Source organism: Chionomys nivalis, chromosome 9, assembly GCF_950005125.1.
Source record: "Chionomys nivalis chromosome 9, mChiNiv1.1, whole genome shotgun sequence".
Classification (NCBI taxonomy): domain Eukaryota; kingdom Metazoa; phylum Chordata; class Mammalia; order Rodentia; family Cricetidae; genus Chionomys; species Chionomys nivalis.
In genome coordinates, this window is record NC_080094.1 from 61828339 (window position 1) to 61855307 (window position 26969).

A 26969-nucleotide genomic window follows, 5' to 3' on the forward strand; every position below is an offset into this window, starting at 1 on the left:
AATAAATAAATTCATGAATAAAAAGATGAAAATGGAAGTCAGCCCTAAGTACAGGGGATGGTAAATCCCTCTCAGAAAGGTGAAGCTGATGTCCATTTAAAATTGTAGATGTGTGTACGAAATCACTAGGAGACGTTCACCATCCTCTCTTGGCTAGAACTCCTGCCTGAGAGTGTAGCATGAGGAACTCAGGTCTACAAACACTTGTCCAGGGCCAGGCCAGCCAGGCAGAAGTCATCCCTCTCTCTCAAAATCAAGCTTTTTGTTTTTGTAATGATGTTGATACCATCCCTTCCTATCCGGGTATTCCTTCAGCATTCCTACACCTACATATGTCAGGATAAGTTCATGGAATCCCTATCATGAGGCATGGCGTCCTTGAGACAGTTGCTCTAGAACAGCTGCCTGCGTTTTCTCTCTAGTATGAAGGATTCTGAGTCAATTTCATAACAACCAACTCACTGAGGAGGCAACGGAGGAAGCCGCTCCTCTTCCCTACTTTGTGATGATCTAAGTGTCAGGGAATCTTCCAGACTAAATGCCTGGAGGGATTTATCTGATTATAGAGACGCTGTTCATCTAGTGCCGGTGTTTAAAAGAAAACCCTGTATGCTTCTCTCCAGACACAAAATTAACAATTTCTTCCTGATCACCTTTCAACGTGTTTGGCTGGAAAAGGTTAATGAAAAAACTCAGTATGACAGACTAATACCCATTTTAATGGTAATGTAACTGAAAGACACCAGCTCGTCCTCTGCACATGCCTCCGTTCCTGGCCATGATTTAATGTTCCCATAAGAATACGTGTTTGTACAATTTTTTTAGAAAGTAAAATTCTGATTGGTCAGATTTTAATGGGAGACAGCCAGATTTTGGTTCTACCAAAATACGAACCAGGACTTAACGACCGCTCTTGTCCTTTTCTGCATTCCCATCCTCGCTTGCTACTACGGTCCCTCTTAGCTGTGCTTCTGTGGCCAACTTTCCAGGAAGGGGTATAAACTCGACACAAGAGCACAGCCGGGCTCTCAGAGGCGCACAGCAGGCATGCCCACAGCATAGCACGCCTAGATCTTGCCTTCCTAAGTGACCACTGGAGTGCCCTGTTGAGGTATTCCTTGGCTAGGGGAAGGTGCGGAAGCAGAAGTTGAGGGTTTTCAGTTTGTCTGGCACTAAACTACAACCCGATTTCAATTGTATTACCTGGACAGTGGGCTAATCTGAAGAAATGACTAAACTGTCGCCTGAAGCGAACATTTTCAGACTTGATCTAATCTGCTATTTCTCACTAGAATGGCAGTGTTGGTAAAAACCCAGTAAAGCTAAATGGGGATGTTGTGTCTTGCTCTGGTTATGGCGCTCAGAAGAACTCCAGTATTTATGAGTTACCTAGTTGAAGGAAACAATGTGAGCTACTGGCTGTCCTGACCAATCAGAAGATGAGAATTGTACAAAAAGTCTGTCCCGGCTTACTAACCACTAACCACCCAAACTAAACTAACGAACCCAGTGACTGTCCTGACCCCCTTCTCACCCTCCCACTCAGGCACCGCTCTATTAACCTCTTCCTCCATGGCTATCAGAGATTTTGGATAGAAACAGAGGCGTATTCCTTTGAAGAGAAACTAGTACAGGATTTGGCTGTAAGTACTGAACAAACTGGGAGTGGACACGGGCATGAATGGGTTTGATTTTTCTATCCGTGTTTGTGTTTGTTGCGGAAGTCAGGCATTCACAGAGAATGTGTGTGCTGTGTCAACCTGAAAAGAGCTAACTAAATTCTCAGGGTGATGCTGCCCATGGGCCTACGAGCCAGAGGATGGAATTTCAATTAGAGGTGCTAATAACATCCTCACCCCTGTCTCCATCACCATTAACAACTAATGTTTCTTAAAGTGCACAGCTGTGGCATGGGGAGTCTGTGCCAAGTTAAGTTTTGAGCACCGTTGGTTGCAGGAGACCCCTGTCCTGCTTACCACCACCCCCCTGCTAAAACCCCAAATCCAAAACAATAGCTCTGCTTTGGGGAAGGCGCATCTAAATAATCTTTCCTGCATCTCTTTTCTGTGTTGGCCTTTGAGAAAGCTGGCATGCACTCTCTAGTAGACTTCATACTCTGAGACAGCTCCACGGGAATCACGAAGGAGCAGCCTCATCCTGTGTCACCGGAAAATAAGCCCTCCCTCCTCTTCTCTTTTCTCAACCATAGTGTTCTCTGTTCTCTTTACCTCTCAGTTTCTCATTTGCTCTCAGCACTAACCTTGTATTGTTTCTCGTTCATTCTTTCCTGTCTTTTCTTCTCCTTGAAGAACTTTCATTCTGTGTCTTTACCCCCTCCTTCCCTTTTTTTCTTTTAAATCTCTCATTTTCCTTCCCTTTGTTCTAAGGTCCCTTGCTTTCCCCACACACTCCTATTGATGACAAAGGTGCTGCCTTTGCTTTCCCACGTTCCTGATTGCTGTGAAGCTGGCAGGAAGTGGCATTTTAGCCCTCTGCTGTGGAACCATTTGCACCACCTGGGTAGTTCTCACCAATTCACCAAGTACATCCACCTGCTGACTTGACCTCTGCCAGAAAATTTCACTCTTGCCACTAACACCAGCTGCTGCTTCCCTTTTTATAAACACAGAGAAGTGGTTTGGTGAGAGGAGGGCCAGTCTTGTGGCTCCTACATGGCAGCTTTGCAAGACAATGTAAATTTTAGGATAGAGTGTGAAGCTGAAACAAAGAGACACATCTTTTGTTAGGTTAAATCTAGACTATACTACTGTAAGATTTTTGAATTAGTTCCTCTTATTATAGTATTGAAATTAAGTCTGCTAAATTTATTAAGTCATGTTCATGCCCTGATTTTATATACTTGTTGCCTATCAATAAACATTGCAATACTTGGGAAAAAAAACTAAAATAATACAACTGGACCCTGAATAACCCAAGATTTATGACTTTGGTCTCACCTCTATCTCAAGCCTGCTTTCCAGAAGAAATTCCCATGTATCGTCTAGAGGGACTCAGTTTCTTAAGTGACAGCAGGGTTTCCCTCCTGAACTGGGGTGCTCACAGCTTGCATGAGTATTGATTGGAATACGTAGCTCTTTCCCTGTGGTCAGCCATTTGCTTTCTTTGATTTCATTTAATTTAAAATGGAACGTGCCTTTGATTGGCTGGGGAAATGTGTCTGTCTACAGCAACCCTGCATCCTCAGGACTCCTGCCCTGGAATAAGCAGCTGGTAGATGACGCTTTCAGTCCGGCGCCCTCTGTGCCTTGCGCTTCACCTTCTCATTACTCGCATGCAGTTGTACGGTGCATACGGGGATCTGTGCCTCAAATCTGCCTGTGTTGCTCTGTGTAGAAATCTCCCAGGGTTGAAGAAGAGGAAGAGGAAGAGACAGAAAAGCAGCCTGACCCGCTTCACCAAATCATCCTGTATTTTAGCCGCAATGCGCTCACAGAGAGGAGGTGAGCATCCCCATGGTGTTCTTCCCACGGGCCTGGGATAGGGCTCGCTCATAGCTGCCCCTCTGTGGCAGCAGCAGGTAGAAGGGATTTCAGAACTGAGAGGCTCTGTTCATGGTCACCAGGACACGCCCAGAGGACAGGCTTCTCATCATATGGCCTAAAATCATGACTTTAATCCTAAATTCCATGTTGAGGCAATGCTGGATCAGCTTTTCAGAGTCAGAGTATCTAATTAGCTCACTAGTATATTTAACTTGGAATTTATATGGTTTTTAGTAATTTTTTTGTTGACTCCAGAACATAGCCTGCTAAATATTTTCTCTGATATTCTCTTCCAGCAAATTGGAAGATGACCCTTTGTACACCTCCTACTCCAGTATGATGGCCAAGGTACTCCTGGGTTCTTACCACTTTGTCACAATCTGCCTATCATATTAAGTTGTATGAGCATGAAGACGAGGGCTTGGTCATGACACAGGTTCTGGGCATCACACAGTGCTCGCACCGTTAGTGTGACACCTTGAGACTTTGTGGAAATAGCGGCAACTGGATTCATAGTCCAGTTCTAAAGCTGACTGAATATGACCTAAGTACAAAGACTGTCTTCCACCTTCAGTCAGTGACTGGGAGAGGCCAGGTAGTTCATTCTGTGTGCAGATGAAGGACACAGGCCAGACACTAGAAAAAGGTTCCAGTGTTCCAGAGGAGTCACAGTGACTAGAGGAATGCCACCAGAAGTTTGACAAACTCTGGCATACTGAATGTACATAAGGAAACTTACTGTCACAGCCCTGGCATCTGTCTAAACAGGGACAAATCCTTGTATTCCTTTGTCCTCATTTGCATCAAAACGTTTTAGGGAAGGGAATTCATATCTGTGCTTAAAACAGGTCCCAGTTGGATATGTGAACTCCGTGTTATTCTTTCTTGTTCCTTAACCCCTTGGTAACTACAAAAATGGCATTTAAAGTAGAATGTAGCCCTGCAATGATCAGAATGTTCCTAGTTTTACAAGGTGCTGAGGTCCCTAGGAGTCTATGAATGATAACCTGTCTCTTGTGCCTACGAAATGTCATAGAAGAGCTATGCTTGGGAGGGAGAGGGAACTGGGATTGACATGTAAAATTAAAAAAGACTGTTTTATAAAATACAGTAAGAAATAACAAAAAAAGAAGAGTGTGCTCATTTGATTCCCTACAAGTTGGTTGACTGTGTCCTCCTTTCCCTGCTCCATGGAACCCAGAGTTGCCAGAGTGCTGAGGATGAAGACGAAGATGAAGAGAGGGAAAAAACATTTGAAGTAAGTTTCCGTAAAGACATTAGAACCTAGGCCCTTACAGGCCAATAGAATGGGGCTTCAGAATGGTGACTGCTGTTCACTTATGGGACTCACTGTACTGCTGTGTCTGACTCAGCAAGTCCAGCCATGGCTCTGCCATCTGCCTCTGTGATTGGCAAGCAGCAGGCATCCTGCTCATCAGCAGTGCCCACTTCTAACTATGCTGGTTCTGATGGGAACTGTTGTACTTATCGTATAGAAACAGACTGAAAAGGGGCAAATTTAAACAACCAAAAATGAAAAAAATCAAGGGCATTGGGATGGTCACTACTACTCTAGAAATACCAGTTGATGGCAGTTTTATTTAAAGGCAGTGCAGAAGCCCGGCACTCCTAAAACTGCGCAATTTTAGGTGCCTGTGCTCTTTGATAGGCAAAGCACCCAAAAATATAATAAAAGTGGACGTAGATAATTACAGTTCTGGTAACCAGTTCTGGTAGAACATGCCTGCAGTGTAAATACAGGGACATTTCTTACATCAGACAGATATAGTCAGGTGGCCCCTCAAGCATGTTTCCTGTATAACAGAACATTGAAGACAAGCACATTTAAATCTTGACTTGCTAGAAATTGCATGCTGGAAGATGGAAAAGCTAGAGCCCTGGAGGCAGCCAAGGAGGAACTTGTCTCCAGGAGAAAGACTTACAGCTTGTGGCTTTGCCTGGACTGGAGTTGGGGCTGGGGTGATGGACAGGTTCATACCTTAACCTGCACTGCTTAGTTAGTGTGTGTCCTACCCTCATGCTAGGGCCCTGAAGGCTAAGACTGAGAGCTTTGGCTGAATCTTTCTGCTCCTCTTCCCAAAGTGACCACATTGAGTCAATCTTCTCTCTCTGCTCTTCACTATTTAAATAATAATTTGCTTTATAATAGCAAAGCTGAAAACACTGTTACCTAGCAACATAAAGAGTAGAAACCTCAACATTAAAAAGTGAGTAAATTATGGGTAGATTCTTTGGGGAAGCCAGGTCATGTCTGGAAATAAAATTTAGTGGTGTGCTTTATCCACAGTTATATGCATTGCTTTTCATAAGCTATGAAAGATTCACTCTCAGCATATCTTGCCACGTTGCATTTACTCAAGGGGAACATGGGCAGAAGGAAGGAATGGGAGCCCTTGGAGGGGCTGATCTTTCTATATGACTTCTTCCAGGAGAAGGAGATGGAGAAGCAGAAAACACTGTATCAGCAAGCGCGCTTGCATGAACGTGGTGCCGCAGAGATGGTCCTTCAGATGATAAGTGCCAGCAAAGGTGATGTCCCTGTTTCTAGGTAGACCCTCGGTGACTGGCACAGAGATAACGCTCAATGGCCTAAAGTCACATTAACAAGCCTGGAGAAAGCCCAGCAGGTATAATTTACCACCTCTTTCCTTGGTGATTCAATCAAATCTTCACCCTGGCAGGTGAGATGAGTCCCATGGTGGTTGAGACGCTGAAGCTGGGAATTGCCATTCTCAATGGAGGCAATGCTGGTGTACAACAGGTAAGATGACATCGGGGGATGGTGCAGAGTTCCTGGGGTACTTCCATGAGAAACCACATGAATAGTTCACCTTCCTGCTATTCACTCACTTGTCCCCTCTTCGTTAAACACTTATTTACCGATTACTAACAATGCCTGGTTCTGCTGTAAAGGCTGAAGTTATTCTAGTGAGTGGTACAAATGAAGTCCTCAATCGAGAAGCTCAGACTGGAGGATTTTGAGTTCATGGCCACCTCGGGCTACAAAGTGAGTGGGACTCTCTCTGTCTCATAAACCCAGGGGTCAGAGCTATAGCTCAGTGACAAAGCACTTGCTTAACATGAACGAGGCCCTGTGTTCAATTTCTCAGACCGCAAAATAAAATAGCAAAACATGCTATCTCGCTGATTATGTTCTAGTGGGCATAAAATGAGAAGTCAGTATTCAGCTAGCCGCTAGTCATTTGGTGTCTGAATTGAACTGGTTGAGAAAGGTAGGCATTTATGAGTATCTCCTGAAGCAGTGGTTCTCAACCTGTGGGTCACAATCCTTTTGGCAAACCTCTTTCTCCAAAAACATTTACACTATGATTCATAACAGTAACAAAATTATAGCTATAAAGTAGCAATGAAGTAATTTTATGGTTGATGTCACCACAACATGAGGAACTATATTAAAAGGTTGCAGTGTTAAGAAAGTTGAAAGCCACTGTGACCTAGAACAGCCCTGTGCACAAGAAAGTGAGTTCAGACAGAACTTTAATATTCATAAAAGTATATCTCAGAGCCTTTGCAGGTCTCTGAATTCATAACTATCTTAGACATAATGTTTTCTTGGTCTTTAAATCTTCCCAAGCTAATTTCTTGTGAAGAATTGTTATTTTTTTTCTGTCTTGCTGGCTTATTTTTTCCACTACAACATACCGGCTAACTAACTTTCAGCAAGGTCTTTTTTTAATATACAAAAATTTTATGTCATACAAAATTCCTCCTTTCTAAAATCAGAAACCAGAGAAAATAAAAATGTCTGTGCTCTCAACCAGGCCCATTGCTCTCTGAACTCTTGTTCCTATAAACAATACTTATAGAAAGAGCGACTGAGAGTATACCCCAGCAACAATAACATTATGACATCACCATCCTAACATCACTCATCCAAAATAGTAAAGACCTTAAACAATAAATCCACAAATGCAAAGGTCTACTACACTGTGATGAAGTAGCGAAAATAATAAGCCTTTATACAATAGAATCTGACGCCCTGGGTAGATGTTTTGACTCATGCACAGTTTTCTTTATTATTGTTACATGCATGCATTCATTTAAGCATATAAATACAACCTTCTGTGTCCACTTAGTGCTGCCCAAATGCATGCCTTTAGGGTTGACCACTTGGTTTTGGATCACCTATCAAGTGACTCATCCTTGGGGAAGATTGATTCTCTCTTATTAATTACCTGTAGTCATTGATTGTCTGTAGCTCTTCATCTAGGGATAGGACCTTCTGAGATTTCTCCCAAACAGATTGGCATGTCATCTGGTGGTGATATTGTTCACACCTTACTTAGGCAACCTCGTGTTGAGATGTTGTGGGTGAAGCTCCCTGGTACCGTAGAGAAGACGGCCTCTCAGCTGACGTCCTGGTCCCCTTGCTCTTACAGTTTTTGGCCTCTTCCAAGAGGGTCCCTGAGCCTTGGTGTAGAGGTTATATTTTCTTAACTATACCAGCAAGTCTTATCTGAAGCCCCGAGTCTGCTTTGATGTGCTTTTATGGCAGAGGATTTGCCATTTCTCCATCAGAATTGGGAAGATCATGAGCTGCAACATAGTTTTCATTGATTCTCTCTAAACTGTGTTTCTTTGCAGAAAATGCTAGATTACTTAAAAGAGAAAAAAGATGCCGGGTTCTTTCAAAGCCTTTCTGGTCTTATGCAGTCTTGCAGGTAAGTCTGGGGAAAACACTCAGCATTCTTAAAAACAAAGATAAGGGGTTACACAAAATCATCTACCTTACCATGCAATTGTTGAGAAGATTCAGCATTCACTACCTTAAAATCCCAGAGAGTGGCTAATGTTCCCTAGCCTTCAGGATTACATTCAAACTACATTATGAGAAGAAATAATCCCCATCAGTCACAAACATGATTTCCTGCCAGAAACCAAAGTTACAATTACTTAACCATTTGCCTCTAAGTATCAAGAGTTAAGATAGACTATGATGTCTTCCATTTGAACATTTGGGGGATGAACATCCTTTTAGTAGACTTCATAATCCTTGCCAACCCTACTTGATTATACCTTGAGGCCACAAGGAGACTGTATGAGCTACAGTATAATCTCTTGTTCTCTCTCTCTCTCTCTCTCTCTCTCTCTCTCTCTCTCTCTCTCTCTCTCTCTCCCTCTCCCTCCCTCTCCCTCCCTCTCCCTCCCCTCCCTCTCCCTCCCTCCCTTCCCCTCTCCCTCTCCCTCTCCCTCCTTCCCTCCCTCCCTCCCTCTTGGCACTAACAGTCTATTAGTTTATTGTCTCTCTCAGGAAAAGAAAATGTAATATTGCCAGGTCTGACTCATTGAGGATAAAATAGTACCTGTGGATGGCAAAATCAAGGCAACCGAGTTCTACATTGCTCATGACATTTCCATTAGGTCTCTAAGAAGTCTCTCAGTATGCTACAGTACTTGATACTGATAAATTTGTTTATAATTCATTTATAATGATAGCACAGAGGGACAAATGACATTCACTTAATTGCCAGATGATTTCTCACAGAAGTTTTAAGACACTTTAATGGGTTTGATTATTATGCAGATAATACATATCTGTAAAATACTTAAGCAGTAAGAAAATTAAAACATTCAACATGGGTGTTTAGGGATTAAAGTGAAACCGAGAAATGCATAGCACCAATTCCAAAGCAAAGCTCCAAAGCAACAAGGTCCAAACGTCATTTCCTGTGTTTATCTTGCCGCTTGCCCCAATCCCCAACCCAACACAGCAAAATCCAAGTAGCAAAACAGCAGGATAATTTGGGTTTTTAAAGCAGCCGCTTTTTAATTGCACAGGTTGGGATGGCGAAAACAACACATCTAGCACCTGGAGAGATGTCAGAGGAGACCAAGTCCTTGTAGCTTTTGCAGAGGACCCGGGTTCAGTTCCCAGCATCCACATGGTGGCTCACAGCTATCCATAAACTTCAGATCCAGGGGATCCCACAACCTTTCCTGACTTCCCTGGGCACCAGGCATATACATGGTACATGCAGACAAAATACTCATACACAAAAATAATGTGTTTTAATTTAAAAAGAAAAACAACAAAGGTAGCAATAGAAATTTCACCATGAATCCCCAGAAAGGAAAAAAAGAGTGCTAATATCTCTCTAGTCTACAACTATGTCCTCTGAGCCCCAACAGAAGTAAAGCTAGTGCTAGTCTTCACGGGCTCAGCCGTGCATGCCCCTAAGAGTGATACCTTTATAAACTTTTTGCTCTAGGATACTTTTCAGATCAGTTAAGGAATTAAACTGTTGGGAAAACATAAGAATACTTAGCTTGGAAGTGATTTGTTCCCAAGGTGTTCTCATTCCCAGCCTGGGTATGAGAAAAACTTGACTGTAGCCAGGAAGGTAGGGGATATGGGAACATAAACATACATCAACTTTTCACAAATTTATGGATACCAAGGGACACCATTTCACAGAAGGCCTAATCTTAGCTGCTACTGGCTTTTGAACAAAACAGGAACCATAAAAGGGTGAGGCCTATGAATTCATCAGAGTATCTAGCTTTTTCCTCCAATCCTCATCCTAGACACTAGGGACCACAATTCCCTGTGATCTTTAGAGAAAGCAGCTAGAGGTAGGAGGTGAGCATTGGGAGTAGTTTAGGAATCTCAGAAACAAATCATCCCTTCCTGACTTGGGAGGGCTTTCTAAACCTTCACCCAAAAGAAAAGATTCAAACTAAACAATGATCATCACCTTTCTGTACATATGACAAGGTGTGTGAGCTGTCACATTCTTAAACCACAGTGCTTGGCACCAACCCAAGGGGCTCCAGGCTTTTTTGGACATACTGTTACGTGTTAGTCTATTTATGATAATAAGAGTCAAAATATTATTCGTAAATACTTGGCATTGGAAATCTATTTTCCCAGTGTGGTTAGCCCTGAACCTTGTTTTCTTTTGTCAATTAAAAGTGTCCTTGATTTGAATGCATTTGAGAGGCAGAATAAAGCTGAAGGCCTGGGAATGGTTACAGAAGAAGGAACGCGTAAGTAGCCGATGAATGCCAAGGTCATCCCCTTCCTGGTTGAAATCTCAGCTCTTTCTGATCACAGCCTTTGCATGCAATTTCTTTGTCTACAGAGACTTGCTCCATTTGAGCAAAACATTTCTCTCTGATGTTGCTAAAGCCAGCATCCAGGCTGGATGTGTTCATAGAGCTAGCTATAATTGAAGTTTGTTGCAGTATTTATGGGTTTCTTACTTTGTATTTTCTCTTTTTCCTCTCATCGCCAGTCATTGTTCGTGAACGTGGTAAGTGTGACTCTCTAGTCAGAGTTCCTACCATGGTGTGCTAATCCTAAGGGATTGGATTTAATTGCTTTGGTACAGACACATCTTGGGTTTGGTGGTTGCATGCCAAGTCTAACTCAGCAGCTTGATGCTTAATTAAAGAAGTGCCTTCTATCTATCTGTGAAGCATGGGTTTTGATGGGCTGTGAGCCACTGACTGCTGTTAGCCTAGTTATTCTCATCACATCATGTGTCTTCAGACTACACAGTTTACTATTTGCACTGTATACTCCGCAGCCTTGGCTGTCAATTAGTTGGGTTTCTCAACATCGGTCCAAAGGTTCATTTCCAAAACCGTTTGCCATTTTGGAGTCATGTGCCTTAGCAGGTGTTCCTTGTTGAGAGGCCATGTACATGCTGACGTGTCTATTATGTTTTCAAGGTGAAAAGGTGCTCCAGAACGATGAGTTCACACAAGATCTCTTTCGGTTCCTCCAGCTGCTTTGTGAAGGACACAACAGCGGTGAGTGGGGACTGTCGACTTGTCAAGGGAAAGCAGCATCTGTGTGCGGGATTCTCATTCAGTGGTGCCCGCTTGATTCAAAGAGTTACTGTTCTGTGGCTGTGAAGAGACATCATGACCGAGGCAATTCTTAGTTTGGAGCTTGCTTAGAGGGTTGGTCTGTGATCTTCATGGTGAGACAGAGACAGGCATGGTGCTGGTGCTGGAGCTGAGAACTTGACATGCTTATCCACAGGCAGCAGGCAAGAAGAGTGAGACTGGGCCTGGCATGGCGCTTTTAAACTTCAAAGCCAGAGACACGCCCCCTCCAACAAAGCCACTTCTCCTAATCCTTCCCAAACAGTTCTACTAACTGGTCACCAAGCATTCTAACATATGAGCCAATGGGGGTCATTCTCATTCAAACCACCAGGCTATCCAAGTTCATCTAGTCCTTAATACGAAAGCTGTACAGAATGACCTTAGGCTTATGACTGCTGCTGTTTAGTGTCACCAAGGCTAAGCCACTCCCAGAATCACCATCCCTTTCATATCACCTCCTGGATCTTGTTTTAGGTGTCACAGGTTATCAGAGGTCAGAGTAGAGCAGGATTTGTGAGGCTCCAAATATATTCTCTGTGTGAGACTTGCCACATAGTATGCCATGTCTAAGCTCAGTTAATAGGGTATGCCTGGCTTCCTTTGGTCTAATGGGCCTAGGTTCTGACCCAAAACTGGTGTTCTCAGACTTTCAGAACTTTCTGAGGACTCAGATGGGCAACACCACCACTGTGAACATCATAATCAGCACCGTGGACTACCTTCTGCGTCTGCAGGTGAGTCGGAACCATGGGCAATGGTGCATTTCATCTACAGTTACACGAGCTAGCAACAGCCACGCAGAAACAGGGAGGCCCAGATAGAGATGTTCCTCCGTGGAACTATATCCTGATAAGCCAACCATAAGCTGGAGATGCATTTCCTATGCCTAATTATTGCACATCATAGTTTCGTGAGATGAGACACTGTAGTATTTTGGTGGTTTACTCTTAAGTTTGTGTGGCCGACCCTGGGCTCCTGACTAGCATTATCAGAGAACGTCACATCATAAATAGGTAGCGGGGGTGGGGGGACACATTCGGAATTACAAGTACAATTTCAACTGAATCGATAGCACTTTCACACCATGGTTAAGTTGAAAACTTAGGCCTTAGACCCACATCACTCAGAGAATGTCTATGTAGTCTAACCCTCAAAGAAGGAGTTGTAATCTATGCCCTCACACTTAGGGAAGTTTTAATTCCTAAAGCATGTGTTCAAAGACAAGGCGGAAGGACCCTTAATCATGAGAGTGTCTATTACAAAATCCTGGGCATAGGTTAGTGTTGTCAGTAAAGACCCGGCTACAGTGGCCAAGAAAGAATGGTCAAATTACCTATGAATAATCACTATTGGGGCTGGAGAGATGGCTCAGAGGTTAAGAGCATTGCCTGCTCTACCAAAGGTCCTGAGTTCAATTCCCAGCAACCACATGGTGGCTCACAACCATCTGTAATGGGAACTGGTGCCCTCTTCTGGCCTGCAGGCATAGACACAGACAGAATATTGCATACATAATAATAAATATAAAAAAATAATAATCACTATTATCTTCAGTGGGCATAGCTCACTTTGAATGTCGTATATCATAGTCTCCCAGGTGCTAAAAAGGCTACGTATCTTCCTTAAACGTTCTTCCCTGTGTAGAACTACGTGAGTTTGGAAGGTGCTAGAGGCCAGCTATCTCTGTGCATCTTCATTGGCTCCCGGCTCCTGTCATAGCAGAGGCGTAGAGATATGATAGGATCCCTCCAAATTCTTCTTATTCATCAAGTTTATCTTCCTTAAATTCAGACCGAGAAATGTCAAACTCTACTGTTTGCTTTTAGGAATCAATCAGCGATTTCTATTGGTACTACTCAGGAAAGGCCATCATTGATGAATCTGGACAGCACAATTTCTCTAAAGCTCTGGCAGTCACCAAGCAGATCTTTAATTCTCTCACAGAGTACATCCAGGTAGGTGCTGATGAGTGCAGAGTTGACAGCAGATGGAATATTTTTAACATGCTCATTTTCTATATTCTCTAGAGTATTTGGATGCACACAGTGCATCCGTTGTACTCAGCCCCAACAGTGGCATAATTTCATATCTAGAAAAAGGAACCAATGGTACCCGTGGTCTATGAGAACCTATAGTCTGTGGTCCCCTGTTGGGACCTGTTCATGGTGTTGTCACAGTTTATTTTCATTTACCTCATTACATTTTGCTTCCTTTTCTAGACTGACTACTTTATATGAATGAAAAATATATTCACCTTAAAATTCTTCAGTCTAGAATATCTGATGATGTATCAATATCTGATGTTCAGTAAGCACAGAGAGTGAAGCAGAGAAACTGTTTACAGAATTACAGAACAATGGTATAAGCAATATCTTAGTAGGGGTTTTAAAAAATGAACAGAATCCAACCTACCTACGGTGGCACATGCCTACGGTCTCAGGGCTTGGGAGGCACAGGCAGGAGGATCTTGGATTTTGAGCTAGTCTGGGTGACATAGTGAAACTCTGTCACAAAATGAAATAAATAGCAATAAAAATTGAATCTTTGAGCTCTTACCATGGAAGAAGTAATGTCAAGTGGATTTCAGAGTGAATATCTTGATGTTCTAGTATTCTTTCTCTTCCTTTTCTTCTTTTATTTAAAAAACAAAACAAAAAGAGCTATCTTTTTTCATTTTACATACCAATCTCAATTTCCACTCCCTCCCCTCCTCCTGTTCCCTCCACTTTCCCCTCCACCCCACCTCCCATCTACTCCTCAGGGTAGATGGCACATTGCTTTGAAGAAGAATCAAGGCCCTCCCTACTATATTTAGGCTGAGCAACGTATCCCTCCAAAGAGAATGGGTTCCAAAAAGTCAGTACAAGCAGCGGGGACATATCCTGGTCTCACTGCCAGTGCCCTGCAGTCTGCCCCAGCCATACAACTGTCAACCACATTCAGAGGGACTAGTTTGATCCTATGCTGGTTCCTTCCCTGTTGAGTCAGGGTTGGTAACCTCCCATTAGCTCAGGGAAGCTGTTTCAGTGGGTGTCCCCATCATGGTCTTGACCTCTTTGCTTATATTCTCACTCCTTCCACTCTTCGACTGGACTTTGAGAGCTCAGCCCAGTGCTCCACTGTGGCTCTCTGCCTCTGCTTCCATGAGCTACTTAATGAAGGTTCTATTGGTGACATTTAAGATAGTCATCAATCTGATTACAGGGTAAGGCCAGTTCGGGCACCCTTTGCACTATTTCTTAGGGTTTTAGCTGGGACCATCCTTGTCGATTCCTAGGAATTTCTATAGGGCCAGGTTTCTTGCTAGTCCCATAATGGCTCCCTCAATCAAGATATCTCTTTCCTTGCTTTCCATCTCTGTCCTTCCCCTCGTCTTGACTATTCTGTTCCCTCAAGTTCCTTCCTCTCCTTCTTCTTTCCTCCTCCCCTCCCACCCTCTTTTCTCCTCCCACCCATGCTCCCAATTTTTTAAGGAGATATTATCTATTTCCCCCTCCCAGGGGAATCTATATATGTTTATCTTTAGGTTCTCCTTATTACTTAGCTTCTCTGGGGTCATGGACTATAGGCTTGTTATCCTTTGCTTTACATCTATATCCACTTAAGAGTGAGTGAGTACATACCATGTTCATCTTTCTGGGTCTGGTTAACTCACTCAGGATGTTTTTTCTGGTTCCATTCATTTACATTCAAATTTCAAGATGTCATTGTTTTTTCTGCTGAGTAGTACTCCATTGTGTAAAGGTACCACATTTTTTTTTATCCATTCTTCAGTTGAGGGGCATCTAGGTTGTTTCCAGGTTCTGGCTATTACAAATAATGCTGCTATGAACATAGTTTAACAAATGTCCTTGTGGTATGATTGAACATCTTTTGGGTATATGCACAAGAGTGGTATTTCTGGGTCCTGAGGTAGTTTGATTCCCAATTTTCTGAGAAACCGCTATACTGATTTCCAGAGTGGTTATGCAAGTTTGCATTCCCACCAGCAATGAGGAGTGTTCCCCTTACTCCACATCCTCTCTGTCGTTGGTGGTTTTGATCCAAGCTGTCATTGGTGGTTTTGATCTTAGTCATTCTGACTGGTATAAGATGTCATCTCAGAGTCATTTTGATTTGCAGTTCTCTAATAGCCATCAGGGAATGGCTGAACATTTTAAGTGTCTTTGAGCCATTTGAGAGTCTTCTGTTGAGAATTCTCTGTGTAGATGCTGTGCATCTCCTACAACAGTCTACCTGCCGTGAAGAGAGGTGAATGATGTATATAGGAAACCTGTCTATATAATCAGTAGCCATAACAGTCTTATGTAACACAAGATTTTTGAAGGATAATTAATACTTCATTTTTATGTAATCATAACCACAAAACTCACGAATAAAATATTTGCTCCTTTATTAGTTGAACAAAACAGCCGGATCTCTGTGAGTTCGAGGCCAGCCTGGTCTACAAGAGCTAGTTCCAGAACAGGAACCAAAAAGCTATGGAGAAACCCTGTCTTGAAAATCAAAAAAAAAAAAAAAAAAAAAACCATTTAGCTTGTGTTCTCATCTTGGGTCCTGGGGAGAATATAATATATTGTCTCTACTATGAAACTGTTGATAATGTAGTTTAAAATGCATATGCATAATGAAAAATATTTGCTATGAGATGATCACACATGATTTAAAGTGATCATATGTATTATGCCTCTAATCGTATCTATTATGCCCCAAACATGCAGAAGTGGACTTGATGATAGCCTCAACAGCATTCTGAAACTCAGAGTCAGACAACAAAGAAATAAAGCAAACAAACCACACATGAGGAGTTTAGTGAAAGAGAAAGCTTAGTGTTATCACAGAGACACACAGGCTGTGCATAAAGAAGGATGCTCACTGGTCTTTTGGAGAAGTCATGGATGATTGTGAGTGATTTATGAAGAATAATGTCAGTAACTGAAGAAGAAACAAGGAAAGGCATGAGGAATGTCCCATCCCCTTCCTTGTGTACCATCATTTCCTTCTTTCCCCATTCTGTAAGTCAAGAGTAAATCTCAGTGTGGCTCTTTTATATATCATGGAGTTGAAATTTGTTCAATGAAAAACATTATCTGGAGCATGAGATAGGATGATCACAAGTTCAGGACCTGCCTAGGGTAGAGAGTGAATTAAAAGTCAGCTAGGTTAAGGAGATCCTGTTTCAAATTTTAGATAATTTAAAAAAGGTTGAGGCTATAGATCAATAGAGTGACTGCCTTGTATGTGCGAGGCCCCAGGTTCGATCCCCAATGGTGGAAAAAGGGAGGGAGGGAGGGAGGGAGGGAGGGAGGGAGGGAGGGAGGGAGGGAGGGGAAAGAGAGGGAGAGAGAGAGAGAGAAAGAAAGGAAGGAAGGGAAAAGGCAGCAATTAGATTTTCATCCAATGTTCATATCACAGGGCAACTAGCTTACTCAGATTTTATTTTCTCATAAAAATAAATACAAAACTTAGTGTACTTCCTGGGAAATGAGTTTTTTTTTAATGTAGTAAAGGTAAACTGTATAAAAACTCAAAAAAAAAAAAAAAAGAAAAAGAAGGGCTTCATTAAGGAGAGGGCAATAGTATCCCATTCAGGGGTAAATGGAGAAAGGAAAAAGTTACCGTATTCCCCTGGAGTACTCAACATGAAAGAGAAGCTTGCATTCTGTGAATATTTCTTTCAACAACCAGTTTTGTTCCAACATGAACTCATTGACCTCTAGGGACAAGAAATTGAACATAGATAAACAGTGATTTGGGATAAAACAGTATGACTTGGGAAGTAGACAATATTTCTTCATCTCAACTTTCCCTTGGGAACCCTACTGAGACTCTTCAATTCTTGTGGTAGTAGGTGTGTCCTTTTTGGATATTTCTTTTTGAAGAGAAATTTGGAGATTGATTAAAATTTTTTTTTAAAGAAAAAACAGGCTATGATAGTTACTAATGATCATAGATAAGAAGGTTTTTGTGGAAATACAAACTGGTAACTAAGTCATCCAACATTCAGCTTTGAGAAGAAAATATCTGATATGGTATTTATATCTGGTGTTTATGTTAGTATGAAACTCCTAGAAGCAGTTGATTGCTGGGATTATGTGGAAGGACGCTTAAAATAAATCCCACACTAGCTCAGAATTGAGAAATAGACGGTTATTTATTTAGGGGTAGACTCACAAATCAGAATGCTCTGCTGGAACGGAGATCAGAAACCAAATCCCGCAGCCAAATGCATGTTCTACATTGGCATAAATAGTATAAGAGGCCACGCCCCAATGGGCAGGTAACTATAGCTGTAGGACTTCCTACAGCAGGATTATTACTGAGATTTTAAATCTCGGTTAGTCAGAGGTGGTAAGCAACAGGTGGTAGATTACCCCTGGTTTTCATACTGTGGTCTCCATCACCCTTGTTTCCTTAGAAGGCAAAGAGTGTAGACAAACACCCCTCGGATCCTCTTTAACTACAGTATTTAACTATTTTGTTAGCTATGTTCTTTATTCTGAAGCTAAAAGAAATCACTGGGCTAGGAAACCCCATTTCCCCCACAAGAGAGAAGATCCTATAATTGGGAATAATGAAAAGTATCTTGGTAAAATATTGAACCGTGAAGCACATGAGTTTAGAAGGCACTGCCCTCTCACATAACCCTGAGTGGAATGCCCTCCTATAGGACAGGCTCTGAGTAACTCTCTGCTCTACAGGGCCCTTGCATCGGGAACCAGCAGAGCCTGGCTCACAGTAGGCTGTGGGATGCAGTGGTTGGATTCCTCCATGTGTTTGCTAACATGCAGATGAAGCTCTCTCAGGTACTGTGGCCTGTTCCCCTACACATTCCATTACTGTGAATGTCGGATTAATTCTCGCCCTGTGGACTTCCCCTTGTGGATGTTGCTGCTTTACCAAAGGCTGGAAAAGCCAAGCAGATTAGGTCTCATTCTTAAAACTGAGGACCAAACCGAGAAGCAGGGATGAATGCCTGGGGTGGCGGGATCCCAGAGGGGCTTTTGCACGAATGCAGCTTCTTCCTTGTTTCCCACCAACCTCTCATTTTGTAACTGCCTCCACACTGCTTTCCACGGTACAATCCCTTCCATGCCACTATCTCGTCATTTTAGAGTACCATCCACCAGCCTTTCTCACCTTCCAAATGTTGCATGTCTGTCATCCACAAACGCCCCCTCCCTTACCCCTGCTTTCCCTCCTTCCCCCTCTCTACCTTTCATTCTCCCCATCTCTCTGGCAAGATGAATCAGAATCATTCTGAGCATTTATTATGAACAAATAAATGTAGCATACGTAGCAGCTGATCGCCTCTCTCCATGGCAACACCCGAGGGAGCACTTCAAGATGTGTTTCAGACTGATTAGAGGGACATTTGCAGCATTAATTTAAATAATGTACATCTAAAAATCTCAAGGCTATCATACCTGCCTCCTCTCTTTTGGAATGTGCTGTGTAACCCTTCATTTTTTTCCCCTTTTGACTCTGGCCTTATGGGAAGAGCGTTCTGGTGGGGGGGGGGCTACTAATTTGGCAGTAGCGTGTCCACATCTGTGTCAGCCATGGCAGTGTGTGGTAGAGGCTCTGGAGAGAAGAGCCCCTGCCCTGCCCCCTCCACATAAGTGACTTCTGGCTCCGGTTTTCATCATCTGTAAAATATTCAGGGTTAGAAGGAATGACCTCGGAGGCCTCTTCTCAGCTCTTCTGCTCTGTGCTGCTATGGCTCCTTTTTCTTCCTTCCGAATGCAGCTGTGACACCCAGTAGTAGGGAAGCGTCCCTTGAGGGCGCTGAATGGCTAGGCAATGAGCTGTGTCTTTCTACAAGAGGAAGGAAGAATCCATAAAAGAAGTGTGGCCCAAAGAACAGTTTTCAAAATTACCCGCAGATTATTCTGCTAAGCATCCTTTTCTAATTTTAATTTCACCCTTAGATGAGATCTTTATCTACCATCCTATACATGCCAAAGGTTTTGCAGCGCGGAGCTTGTCTTGCAGAACTCTGCCTGCATTGCTTGAATTAAAACCAAACAGAGCTTCAAGAGCATGCAGAGGAGTCGCTGTGCTTATATATTATTCTATAAACTCAATGACACCCTGATCACCACCAACTGCAACTAAGTTAAACTAATCCAGGAAGAAAGGAGAATCTACTGGGTAAACTAATCTTTCCTTATTACAGTAATATCTCCCATGAAGCTCGCTGGAGATAGTCCTCCAGTATAGAAAATGATAAAATAAACTTGAGAACGTTCCCGATGGCTCTTCAGTGGATGGGGGCTGTTAGGAATCATGGAGGTAACAGTCAGTCTATCTGCCACATTTGTACGAAGGAGAGTGTGAAGGGGTACTGATGGATGAGTCTCCCTGTCCTACAGGCAGTGGGTAGGACACTCACAGCAAGAAGGGAGCTCCTTCCTGACTTGGATGCAGCCCTCACCTAACCTTCCCAGAGCAGGCCCTTCTTGCTCACTGCCCTGGACTTTGCTGAGGGCTCAGATAGCTCAGGGTATCTCCTGTTTCTGTTCTAGGATTCCAGTCAGATCGAGCTGCTGAAGGAACTCTTGGATCTCCTTCAGGACATGGTGGTGATGCTTCTGTCCCTACTGGAAGGTTGGGCTGTTTGGTATAACTAGGCATTCACATGATTGTAATTGGTCTGAGCACTAACCTTGCTAATCACACAGATTATCCTTCTGGCAGGTCACTGATGTCATAAGACATTGGTTAGAATGACAAATTTTGAGAAAGAAAAAAAATGAATGAGGGGCACATGGTCTGATGGACAAAGCTTGAAACCAACTCATTTGATGTCAATAGGAAAGCCAGAATGAACTGGGGAAAACCTCTAAGCTTTGCCCCTCCCTATCCTCTCCCTCTCCCCATTGCTTTTTGACACAGCTGGCTGCCAGTGTGTATGCCAGCCATCTAATTGGACAACCTCCCAGGTCAAAGGGGTCAAAGGGACACCACATATTCCTCCTTATTCCCAGAGATCTGATAGTGGAACCACCTCCTAGGCCCCGGGGCAGAAACAAGGCAATGGTGTTGCCATCTCCCTCTAGTCCTGGTTTCTTCTCCCTTGGCTCCTGGTGGGCTGGTTGTAATGGCTTGCTGCTCTCTGTTTTTCAAATCAACATGGTCAGAAATGAACTGACTAATTTGGCACATAAGTCTCCTAAAAAGAGCAACCTGCCACGTTACACAATAGCCTGGGTTCATTGATGTATTTGTATGTCTTTTTGAACCCGCCTCACAGGAAATGTGGTAAACGGAACTATTGGAAAGCAGATGGTTGACACACTGGTAGAATCATCCACTAATGTAGAGATGATCTTGAAATTCTTTGACATGTTCTTGAAACTTAAAGACTTAACCAGCTCAGATACCTTCAAAGAATATGACCCGGATGGTAAAGGGATCATCTCTAGGAAAGAATTCCAGAAGGCCATGGAAGGTCTAAAGCAATATACACAGTCAGAGATCGACTTCCTCCTTTCATGTACGGAGGCTGATGAGAATGACATGTTTAATTATATTGATTTTGTAGAACGGTTCCACGAGCCAGCCAAGGACATAGGGTTCAATGTGGCAGTGTTACTGACCAATCTCTCTGAACACATGCCCAATGATTCTCGCTTGAAGTGCCTGTTGGACCCAGCAGAAAGTGTGCTAAATTACTTTGAACCATATCTGGGTCGAATCGAGATCATGGGTGGGGCCAAGAAAATTGAACGTGTTTATTTTGAGATCAGCGAATCCAGTCGAACTCAGTGGGAAAAGCCTCAAGTAAAGGAGTCCAAGAGACAGTTCATTTTTGATGTCGTCAATGAAGGTGGGGAACAGGAGAAGATGGAGCTGTTTGTGAACTTCTGTGAGGACACAATCTTCGAGATGCAATTAGCATCTCAGATCTCAGAATCCGACTCAACCGACAGACCGGAAGAGGAAGAGGAAGAGGGTGAAGAGTCTGCTTATACGATGGAAATGGATGGGGAGGCGGAGGAGGACAAATCCATGGAGCCTGCCTCTGCCTTTGCCATGGCCTGTGCCTCGGCAAAGAGAAATGTCACCAACTTTCTGAAGAGGGCAACGCTGAAGAACCTCAGGAAACAGTACCGAAATGTAAAAAAGATGAGTGCGAAGGAGCTGGTGAAGGTTTTCGTCTCTTTCTTCTGGATGCTGTCTGTGGGCCTCTTCCAGCTGCTCCTCTCTATCTTGGGAGGCATCTTTCAGATTCTCTGGAACACAGTGTTTGGTGGGGGCCTCGTTGAAGGGGCAAAGAACATCCGAGTGACCAAGATCCTAGGCGACATGCCTGACCCCACCCAGTTTGGGATCCATGATGACGCCATGGAGGCTGACAGAGCAGACGTGATTGAGCCGGGTGTCACCAATGAACTGGTCCACTTCGTAAAGGGGGAGCCGGGAGATTCAGACATCATGTCCAACCTCTTTGGAATCCACTCAAAGAAAGACAGTGGCTTAAAGCAAGGGCCTGAAGTGGGATTGGGTGACCTCTCTGAAATCGTCGGCAAGGATGAGCCCCCTACGTTAGAGAGTACTGTGCGGAAGAAAAGGAAAGCACAGGTGAGCGTAGTCTCTATTCTCCTTTACAATCTGTGTGTGGTTTGCACAGGTCATAAGCACTGACGCTGGTTCAGATAGGGTTATTCTGACATTCCAGATTCGCCAGGTATGAGGACAGTGGTGACTTGGGTGGGTATTTCTGTGTTTAGTCACCAGGAAGACTTCTAGTCTGCACTGTAGAACTTGAACATAATGGTGATCTGAGACCTTCACCTGCTTCAGACTTTTATTAAGTTAGTGTTCGTGGTACACAGGTTGATTCAGTGAGAGCATGGAAAACCAAGTGTAATGAATGAGGAGATTTCTTATGAGGCAGTATTTCTATATACCCTGTATATCTGATTCCATTTCACCGAAGCTCTGTAATAGATATGTTCTGTTTCTCTTGGTAACTTTATAATCCCAATAGATCAGAGTTTCACTAGCTAGAAAGGTTACTAAACAATCCTTACAACTTCATATGATATTGATGATGGTAATTACTACTACCTATTACCATGAGTCTGATCATGCCTGGAACATTTTTGTCATTAGGGCTCTGAGTCAGTCAACTAGATTGAATGGATAAGACAAAAGTAACTTAGAGGCCATTGGCCACAGAATGTTCTGGATGTTTCCTTCTCTTACAACATCCAACTTACCATGCCATTTTGGCATCAAAGGAAGAAGTGAGGGTGCAGACAAAGACCACATCCATTCATTAATTCCATTATCAGCTATTGACACATTAACATGCACATGTCACTGTTCTAGGGTCTGAGAATTGAGTAACAACTGAGAAATTTTATAGAAAAGACATACACTGAACAAGTTGATGCAAATAAGAAATATGCTATGAATGAAGTATTAGGCAATGGAGGAGAGGTGTGGAGAGCCAGGGAGGGAGGCACCAGCATAGGTGTCCTCATCGTAGCATTTATTTTGTATTGCCTCTTGGATAGGCTCATGACGTAGGACCGTTTGACAAAAGTTAGAGACTAATGCACGTACTACATGCACCAGACTATGCTCTGGTTAACAAAATCTAGTTTTGCTTTCATAGAACTTAGTCTCAAGTGGGAAAAGATAACAAGTAAGATAATTACCACTGGTGATGTTTGTGCAGGTTAATAAACAACTAGTGGGTTAGAAAGGACATGATGGAGTCAGCTAGGTCCTCTGGATAAATACGTGATTCTTGATAGCATTTGCTATAAACAGCCAGCCGGGTGGTGGTGGCGCACGCCTTTAATCCCAGCACTCGGGAGGCAGAGGCAGGTGGATCTCTTTGAGTTCAAGGCCAGCCTGGTCTACAATGGGTAGTTCCAGGACAGGAACCAAAAGCTACGGAGAAACCCTGTCTCGAAAAATCCAAAAAAAACAAAAAAACAGGGCAGCCAAAAAGGCTTCTGAGGAGATGAGGTCTGAGCCAAATCCTGAAGCATGACAGATTTATGGAAAGCCAGGGTCAGACTGCTGAGAAGTCCCTAGTGCGCAGAAGGCTCAAGACTCCCTTCCATGGGAAGAAAGGTCGAAGCATTTGAATAGAAAAACAGTAACAATAGAGAGAAAGCCATGACCCTACAGGATAGACTGGCTTCGTACATTCTGAATGTGGTAGCTATCAGCCAGAGGGACCAAGGAAGTGACAGGAGAATTGGAGATAGGCTGGAGGCTTGTCAGATAGAGAGGGATTCCAGATTAGACACTCTTTGATCCATGCCCTACCTCCTGCCTGCTTCCATAGTGCTCCCTTGAGGTTTATGTAAAAGTTTCCTGCTTGGGTTGAGTAAATAATAGGAAGGCAAGTAAATTTTCAGGTTTGAGATCTGTGTTAGCATCTCTTCATAGCAGCAGGTTTGATGGACAGCAAGACACTTTATGCCCTGCAATCCTAAGAGACGCTAAAACAGACAGAAAGACACACACACACAGGCATTAGGACTTGTAACCATAAAGAGAAATGTTTGTCCTGGACTTGTTTTTCTGAGGAGCCTTGCTTGACTGGTTGCTGTTTTTGGATCCAGGCTGCAGAGATGAAAGCGGTACGTGAAGCCGAAGGAAAGGCTGAATCCGAGAAGGCTGAGTAAGTTCCTAGGGGCGTGGGTGCTCTGCTTCCTGTGGTTGATGGACAACGATTGATTGGCAGCTGCCGTTCTCTAACTGCAGTAAATAGAAACCTGATTTCTATCAGTGCAAGCAACAGGTATTCTACAAGCCCTGGGCATATTTCTTTTTCTTCGTTTCTTTTATCTCAGCTCTATAATACACTTGTTAACTTTATAATTCTGACAGTTCAGCAGGGTTTCATTGACTGGACAGATTATCAAACATCCACATTTAGCGACTTCATATAACATTGATGGTGGACGATCTGTGGTGTTTGTTGAATAACTACCATATGGCAGGCCTGTACTTAGCTCTTTTAGACATCACATTTAATTCCTGCCCAAGTTTATAGGACTAGGAGGCACCGTTGCTAATCCTAAGAAGACTTACTTAGTAAGAAAAGGACAATATTTTTGAAGAAGAAGAAGAAAAAAAAAGAATTGTTAAGTCTAATTCCAAAACAGCAAAAACACATATTATATCCATTGTACACGTTGGATCATCAAAATGGTCCCTATCATTCCTATCATTGAATGTAGATTTCATGCCCAGGGAGTAGGTTGACAAGGACCAAGCTTGAGCCGCCTTTCTCCCACATGCTGAGTTGGAATCTCACCTCTGCAGCATGGAAGACAGAGAAAAGGAAGACAAAATCAAGGAGGAGGGACAAGCCGAGTGCCTGTGGGCAGAGGTGCCTGTAAAGAAGACACGGCGGCGCGGCCAGAAGGCTGAGAAGCCGGAAGCCTTCATGGCCAATTTCTTCAAGGGGCTGGAAATCTATCAGACCAAGTTACTGGTAAGCTCTCCGACCCTTCCTCCTTTCTGCGAGGCGCTGGCCCGGTGGACCTCGGAGCTGGCCACCGATTTTTGTCACTTTTTCTTAGACACACTTTCTCCACTTTCTTATTTCCATTCTTCTCTTCCTGTTCATCTTCCTCTTTCTCTTGTGTTAAAGGAAATGGGGGATTACCTGGACATGACTCCCAAGCACATTAATGTGAATTTTCATGGGGACTTAGCTTAGTTTCCTGTATTAGGCTATGTTGCTCAGTTAGCCCCCAAAACGTCATTGCTGTAGGTATAAGCAAGCTTCAGTGTAGTGTGTAAGGTTCTCTTTCTGATCAGCTGCCCCAAGATTCACTCGCTGCTCACCCAGGTCTGCACTGTAGGACCCAGGCCTTCACTGTAGGTAGCAACTGTCAGTGTGGCCCCAGGCAGTGTCGAGCTCTTCCCCAGCTGCTGCAGCTCCATCCTCCGTGTGCTGAGTTTCCCAGGGAAGATAGCAGTGAAGAGAATAGTACACTCTGAGAAAGTGGGCAGAGGAGGTTATAAGGCCATGATTCAGAAAGGGACATGAACTCTGGTCCACAGTCTGGCTGCATTGTGTATAGGGGAGGGGACTGCTTGATTCTCTGCCGGTGGCACGTTGAGAGATCTGGTTTACTGGGACAGGATCCAAGGCAAGATTCCTTTGGACATTCTCCTAAGCTGTTTTTAAAGAACCGATATTTCCGATTCCCCATAAACAATTTATGCTAACAAGGGCAGGGCCTCGCTAGTAGAGTAGGCACTGAGGCACAGATACCCCTGTAAACCCCTGTAAACCTCTACCCAGGGCACACCTTTCCGTGTCAGACAGGGAGGCTCTGCTTCCTGCCTTTGGCTCTTGTACTTCTCCTTATCTTTTTCTTTTCAGCACTACCTGGCCAGGAATTTCTACAACCTGAGGTTCCTTGCTCTGTTTGTAGCCTTCGCTATCAACTTCATCCTGCTTTTTTATAAGGTGATGCTTCACTAAGGGGTTATTTACCAAATATGCAACAGACTAAGCCTGCCATACATAGGAGAAAACTATAACCAAAACTGTTAGTCTTACTTGGAACAAAAATTTAAGGTCCAAGAAAATTTCTAGGACAATGACCTCTAAAAAGATGTTTAGCAACAGAGCTGCCGACAGGACAACAAATTAGGAAACTGTTTGGATTCCTGTGTGATTTAATCTCCAAATATTGAGTGTACCCCATGTATTGATGCCATGATAAGAACTATGGGACATTTTGAAACAAATAATAGCCAGGCAGTGGTGACACATGCCTTTAATCCAGCACTTGGGAGGCAGAGGCAGGCGGATCTCTGTGGGTTCAAGGCCAGCCTGGTCTATAGAACTAGTGCCAGGACAGGCTCCAAAGTTACACAGAGAAACCCTGTCTCAAAAAAATCAAAGGGAGGAAGGAGGGAGGGAGGGAGGGAGGGAAGAAAGAAAGAAAGAAAGAAAAAGAAAGAAAGAAAGAAAGAAAGAAAGAAAGAAAGAAAGAAAGAAAGAAAGAAAGAGAACGAAAGAAAGAAAACAGTTAAAACAGTTCTTTCCTTGAGAAATAGGCTATCATAGGATCCAGGGGTGTTGAAACATGAAAAACCATCATGAAGGAAATATTAGTAGATGTGAGGAACACAGGGTCTCCTCACCATAATTGAAGATTCTGAACATGGATGAGTGGGTCTTGCATGTTGCATGTAAATGGTTGCTAATGAATTAAAGAACAGTCATAGATTCTTGACATAGTTTTTCTGTCTTTCTGATAGTTCTAAAACTAACAATACAACTTGTTACAAAACAGTATTTTCTCCACATCAACCTTCAGTTTGACAAACTACTGACTTTTGTTGCCCATAGAAGAAAAGCGGTATTCTATAGTAAAGTGTGTGTAGCTGATTTAAAACATTCTAAGGTTGAGGGGAAATCCATTCATGCAGGCGGAGACCGCCAACAGGTACTTGAAGCTATAGGATAAAAGCTGAGAGTCATTTGCAGAAACAGAAGGGAAAGCCATGAATAAGGGGAAGAATGGAAACTATGAAATGTGTGTGGATTGTGTTTGTGCTCCACGTGGACCTGTTGCTCCTTTCTCCTTC

The 26969-nt window shown here is 43.2% G+C and overlaps 1 protein-coding gene across 1 annotated transcript in view; it reads left to right on the forward strand.

Moving 5' to 3' along the window:
* Ryr3 (ryanodine receptor 3) overlaps positions 1-26969 on the forward strand; it is a 526065-nt gene that overhangs the window by 481716 nt on the left and 17380 nt on the right. Inside the window, exons 75-92 of the mRNA XM_057780394.1 lie at positions 1547-1643; positions 3355-3461; positions 3800-3851; positions 4705-4761; positions 5954-6053; positions 6206-6285; positions 8130-8206; positions 10459-10532; positions 10781-10798; positions 11220-11300; positions 12027-12115; positions 13208-13336; positions 18083-18187; positions 19910-19991; positions 20638-21968; positions 23975-24033; positions 24681-24852; positions 25753-25839. Coding sequence (XP_057636377.1) covers positions 1547-1643; positions 3355-3461; positions 3800-3851; positions 4705-4761; positions 5954-6053; positions 6206-6285; positions 8130-8206; positions 10459-10532; positions 10781-10798; positions 11220-11300; positions 12027-12115; positions 13208-13336; positions 18083-18187; positions 19910-19991; positions 20638-21968; positions 23975-24033; positions 24681-24852; positions 25753-25839 — 2797 coding nt within the window. The remainder of the gene's footprint in view (positions 1-1546; positions 1644-3354; positions 3462-3799; positions 3852-4704; positions 4762-5953; positions 6054-6205; positions 6286-8129; positions 8207-10458; positions 10533-10780; positions 10799-11219; positions 11301-12026; positions 12116-13207; positions 13337-18082; positions 18188-19909; positions 19992-20637; positions 21969-23974; positions 24034-24680; positions 24853-25752; positions 25840-26969) is intronic.